Here is a 5,900-nt window from a genome sequence, read left to right as displayed (position 1 = left end):
ATAGTGATGTGCAAAATCTGCTAAATTACGTGCAACACGCATATGAGCAAATTAGACTTTGTGGAAAGAAAGCTTGGTGGGCTTTACCAGCAAAAGGGCATCCTGAGGGAGGTTTTAGTAAATGTATGCAGGGGCCTTTATAAAGAATCAATTTCCTATTTGTGGCTCATCTCACTCGAGCAGTGAGACGACAGGTTCAACATGAGACAGCAGGAGACATTTTATTTCAGCAATTAGCTTATGAAAATGCCAATGCTGATTGTAAGAAATGCCTGACACCTCTGAGAAAAAATAGTACCACTACAGAAATGATTCGAGCGTGTCAGAATGTGGGGTCAGGCACTTTTCAAGCAAATTTACTCACTGCCGCTGTAAACAGTGGGGAATAAAAGTTGTTATAATTGTGGAAGAACAGGACATTTTAAAAAGGAATGTAGGCAACCAATAAGGACACAAGGTGGTGCTCTAGGGAAACCATGAGCATTCCATCTCCCGATTCAATCAATGCAGATTCAACCTCTCTGTGTCCTAGATGTCAGAAAGGCTACCATTGGGCTGGTCAATGTAGGTCGAAATTTCATAAAAATGGGCAGCCGTTAGATGAAGACATAGGGAATGGCCAGCCGCAGGGAAACAGCCGGAGGGGCGGCCCCCAACCCCGTCATCAATTGGGGAATTTGGCCCTAGCTGGTTTGGCTCAGCGGATAGAATGTCGGCCTGTGGACTTAAGGGTCACAGGTTAGATTCCGGTCAAGGGCATGTACCTGGGTTGTGGGCACATCCCCAGTAGGGGACGTGCAAGAGGCAGCTGAATCGAAGTTTCTCTCTCATCGATGATGTTTCTAACTCTCTATCCCTGTCCTTCTCCCTTCCTCTCTGTAAAAAATCAATAAAATATATTTTAAAAAAATAGGGGAATTTGCACTGCAAGGCCCCCCGTGAACTCCCTCATCTGAGCAACTCCAAGGAGCGCAGGCCTAGATCTTAACAGTACTATAGCGGTCACTTTGACCTCCGATATGGCTCAGCATACTGTTCCTACAGGATTCTGGGGACCTGTGCTACCGGGAACGTTAGGATTAATCTTAGGGAGGAGTGGAAACACTCTAAAACAGTGGTTCTCAACCTTCCTAATGCCGTGACCCTTTAATACAGTTCCTCATGTTGTGGTGACCCCCAATTTCATTGTTACAAATTGAACATAAAGCATAGTGATTAATCACAAAAACAATATGTAATTATATATGTGTTTTCCGATGGTCTTAGGCAACCCATGTGAAAGGGTTGTTTGACCCCCAAAGGGGTCGCGACCCACAAGTTGAGATCCGCTGCTCTAAAAGGACTAGCTGTTCTGCCTGGAGTCATAGATTCAGACTATGTGGGAGAAATTAGGGTAATATTATAATGCAATCATATTATGAAAATTACTCTAGGACAAAGAATTGCTCAGATACTACTTCTACCTTATGTTCAGCAAGGCAAGACTATAAATAGGAAAAGAGGAACGCAAAGATTTGGGAGCTCAGACATCTATTGGATACATGAAATTAGCAAAACCCGTCCTATGATTAATTTAAGAATAGAGGGAAAACTGTTTAAAGGTTTAATAGACACTGGAGCATATGTCAGCGTTATCAGCAACAAATTCGGGCCTCCACGTTGGTCCATGGTAGAAGCTGTGGGCTGAATTAGGGGGTTGGGAGTTCCTGATAACACACAACATAGTGCTGCAGTGTTAAGGTGGCAGGATGAGGAAGGGCGGACAGGATGGTTTCAGCCCAAACAATTCTCAATCTTCTCTGGAATTGCAGGCAACTTATGGGGCTGGGATGTTTTAGAAGGTTTACAAGCTTGTATTATTATTATTACTGACAAAGGACAGCAGTTAATAACTCAGATGGGATATTACAACTGGTCAAGGCTCAGGAAAAAATAATCAGGGAATTAAAGAGCCCATCCAAGCCAAAAGAAACCCAGGAAGACGAGGATTGGGATATCAACCTTTTTAGGAAGTAGTCACTGCTCAGTCTCCTTACCCTCATGCTGACCCTATACAATGGGAAAATGAGACCTATATGGGTGGATAAGTGGCCATTAACCAAGAAGAAATTAGGTAATATTCATGAATTAACACAGGAACAAATAAAAGCTGGTCACATAGAGCCTTCCAATAGCCCTTGGAATACGACTATAATATACCTAAGAAGGTGGCAGGAAAATGGCAAGTATTACATGATTTTAGAGCGGTTAAAGTTACTATGCATCCCATGGGAGCTTTGCAGCCTGGACTCCCAGCGCCTTTGCAAATCCCGCTAGATTGGTCTCTTATAGTAGTAGAGCTTAAGGGTTGTTTTTTTACCATTCCCTTGGCACCTCAAGATAAAGATTTGCACTTTTAGTGCCTTCTATTAATAATATAGAACCCATGAAAAGATATCAATGGAAGGTTTTGCCTCAAGGAATGGCCAATAGCCCCACCTTGTGTCAAAAATATTTAGCTCAAGCTGTTCAGCCTTTAAGGGACAAATATTCCCGATGTTACATTATTCATTACTTGGATAACTTGCTCTTAGCAAGTCCATGGGAAGAGCAGACTTCGGCAATGTTTTCCTAATTAGAAAAGAAACTCCCTAAATCGGGCTTTAAAATTGCTACAGAAAAGGTACAGAAAGAGATGCCTTTCAAATATCTGGGAACCATAATTGAAAACCAATGTATTATGCCTCAAAAGTTGGAAATACGAAAAGATTGCCTTAAAACTTTAAATAACTTTCAGAAATTATTAGGGGACATTAACTGGTTAAGACCTTATCTGAAAATCTTAATGGGAGAAATGACAAATTTATTTAATAAACTTAGGGGTGACTCTAATCTTTCCTCACACCGAATATTAACAGATGAAGCTAGGAAAGAGTTGCTAAGAATTGAACACACAATCTCCTCAACCCAGTAGTACGGGTACAGCCTGAATTGCCTTTATTGGGACAGATTAACCCTACTGCAATAGTCCCACTGGAGTCATCTTCCAAAATAAAAACTCTCCTGGGTCCACCTAGGGCTTCTGTCCTCTAAAACTGCAGTTACATATGTAGAACTGATGGCTCAGTTGATATCTCAGCTTAGAAATCATTGCAGGCAGCTTAGAGAAGAACCCCAGTGTATCTATCTTCCCTCATTGGAAACAATTAGAAATGTTATTTCAAACTGATTTAAATTGGCGAATTGGACTAAGTGGATATTCAGGGGAACTTAGTTGTCACCTATTAAAAGACAAATTACTACAATTTCTATATTATATCCCTATTATTATACCCAAAAATACTAGGCAGGAACCTATTCCTGGAGCATTAACTCTTTTTACTGATGGATCATCTAATGGGAAAGCCGCCTATTATGCAATGAATTCAGACCGAATCATACTGACCAGTCGTACTTCTGAACAAAGGATTGAATTAGAAGCTATTAAGGCTGCATTGCAGGATTTCCAAGAGCCTCTTAATATTATCTCTGACTCTTCTTACACTGCGGGCCTAGTGAATAGAATTGCAACTGCTCGGTTAAAATGGCCAAGTGACCAAAGTTTATTTTTACTATTTAAACAAGTTCAGATTGTACAACAGAGACAATATCCTTTTTATATCACTCACATCAGGGCTCACAGTATATTACCTGGCCCACTCACAAAAGGAAATGCACGTGCTCATCGATTGGTTGCTTTATTAAAACAGGCCTCAGAATCTCATCAGCTTTTACATCAGCCTGCCAAAATGTTGTCCAAACAATTCTCAATCACTTGAAGCAGGCAAAACAGATTATTAAGGAATGTTGCACTTGCAAGTTACATCTGCCTCAAGGGCCTAACACAGGAATTAACCCTAGAGGATTAATAAGGGACCATAACTGGCAAATGGATATGACACACTATACTCCCTTTGGATGCCTTGGAGCATTGCATGTCTTTGTAGACACCTTTTCAAAAGTCCTCTGAGCTACTGCATCTACAGGGGAAACGGCAAAACAGGTTACTAATCATTGTCTAGCTGCTTTTGCCATGATGGGAATTCCAAAAATTATTAAAACTGACAATGGACCCACGTACACAAGCTGTCATTTCCAGCAATTTTGTAAAAAGTGGAAAATTCAGCACATTACAGGAATACCATATAATTCACAGGGACGGGCAATTATAGCGCACCAACACCAAAGGCTAAAATCCCAAATTGAAAAACAGAAAAGGGGGATTATGGAGAAATAGCCTTTAAGTAGTCTATACCACGCCTTAATCACTTTCAATTTTTTCACTTGTGATGCCGATGGGAAGGCATCCATGGAAATACACTGGTGTCAGAATAAGCCAAAAGAAAATGGTCTGGATAAATCAGTGGTTCTCAACCATCTGGCTCTTTAAATACAGTTCCTGTGATCATGTGACCCAACCATAAAATTATTTTTGTTGCTACTTCATAACTGTCATGTTGCTACTGTTATGAATCGTAATGTAAATATCTGATATGCAGGATGGTCTTAGGCGACCCCTGTGAAAGCGTCGTTCGACGCCAAAGGGGTCGCAACCCACAGGTTGAGAACCGCTGGGATAAATGGAAAGATCCTGAGTCTGGTTTATGGAAGGGCCCCAACCCCCTTTTAACATTTTGTTGAGGGTATGCTTGTATATATTTCCAGAAAATTTCTCCAAGCCCGTGTGGATTCCCACAAGAAATATTAAAATTCTACATGGATCCGAGGGAGGAACTGACCAGGTTAACGAGGACCTTGCACCTGGAGCCACACCTTACAGACAATCGCCTACCCCAGCGGCAGACAGCAGCAGCCCCAAGCAACCCACTGAAGATAAGGAGTGGGAGGAGGATGAAGCTGATGACGAACAGCCCGGAGATCACCTGAAAGCTGAGCAAATTTGTGAGGAGACCAGAACCTTGAGAACGTCTTTCTCGCCATGCTAGCAGTAATCAGCTGTGCAGTAATACTACCAGGAGCAAATGGGGAAGTATTTTGGACTTATGTTCCTGACCCACCATGGGTAAGACCCCTTACGTGAACTGATCCCCCGCCTAATGTAGTCACCAATAATACCAAACGCCTTGGTCACCCAGGAGGGGTGGGAGAAAGAAGTATATGGGCAAAGTATAATTATACGGGTGTCGCCACCCAGCTTCTCTTTTGTATGACACAGAATCAAACCACTGCTCCTTTGTGTGTAAATTAAAAGAGAGGCTTCTGGCTAGTATGGACACCAAAGAAGCGGGAGACAAAAGCCCAAATACATCTACTATCACTACTTGCTCTGGGGAGAGCTGCAGAAAATGTAACTTTACTAAGACACTCGCCACTAAGCCATTATGTAAAAAGTCTTATGAATGGCACCCCACCAAGGAAGAAATTAATTGGCAAGACTGAATTATTATTTCTTGTCTCTGTCATTTGCGCGAGGCCCTTCTCCAGATCCTGAACCCTGAATCACGCTAAGCATGGTTCACACAGGCCTCCTGGTTTTCTCAGAAATAATATGAGTTTTGAAAAATTTAAAGTATTTTTATTTTACTATGTTAAGGTTTTATTAATTTATTTTTATATATTTTTAAATTTTTAAATATAATTTTTATTAAATGCAGACAGGATAGGCTCTGGGTGCATTGGTAGATTCTACTAGAGACACTGGAGGAAGGGGAGCCAGCTTAGGAGGAAGAGGTCCCCAGGAGAATATCTACTCCAACCAGCATCTCTCCCTCTCTTTTTTAAATTTTTTTAATTCTTTATTAGTTAAGGTATTACAAATGTGTCTCATCCCCCCCATTAACCCTCAACCTCCCTCTACCACACTCATGCTCTCATCCCCCTGTTGTCCATGTCCATTGGTTTGGCTTACGTGCGTGCATACA

General features: G+C 41.5%; 1 protein-coding gene across 1 annotated transcript in view; it reads left to right on the top strand.

Annotated features, from left to right (window-relative positions):
* Nucleotides 1-5,567, top strand: part of LOC102762113 (zinc finger protein 420) — an 18,628-nt gene extending 13,061 nt beyond the window's left edge. Inside the window, exon 4 of the mRNA XM_006772903.2 lies at nucleotides 4,684-5,567. Coding sequence (XP_006772966.1) covers nucleotides 4,684-4,905 — 222 coding nt within the window. The 3' untranslated portion in view covers nucleotides 4,906-5,567. The remainder of the gene's footprint in view (nucleotides 1-4,683) is intronic.
* Nucleotides 5,568-5,900: the final 333 nt, after the last annotated feature.

Source organism: Myotis davidii, unplaced genomic scaffold (assembly GCF_000327345.1).
Source record: "Myotis davidii unplaced genomic scaffold, ASM32734v1 scaffold1786, whole genome shotgun sequence".
Taxonomy (NCBI): Eukaryota; Metazoa; Chordata; class Mammalia; order Chiroptera; family Vespertilionidae; genus Myotis; species Myotis davidii.
This window is presented reverse-complemented; position numbering and strand designations above follow the sequence as displayed.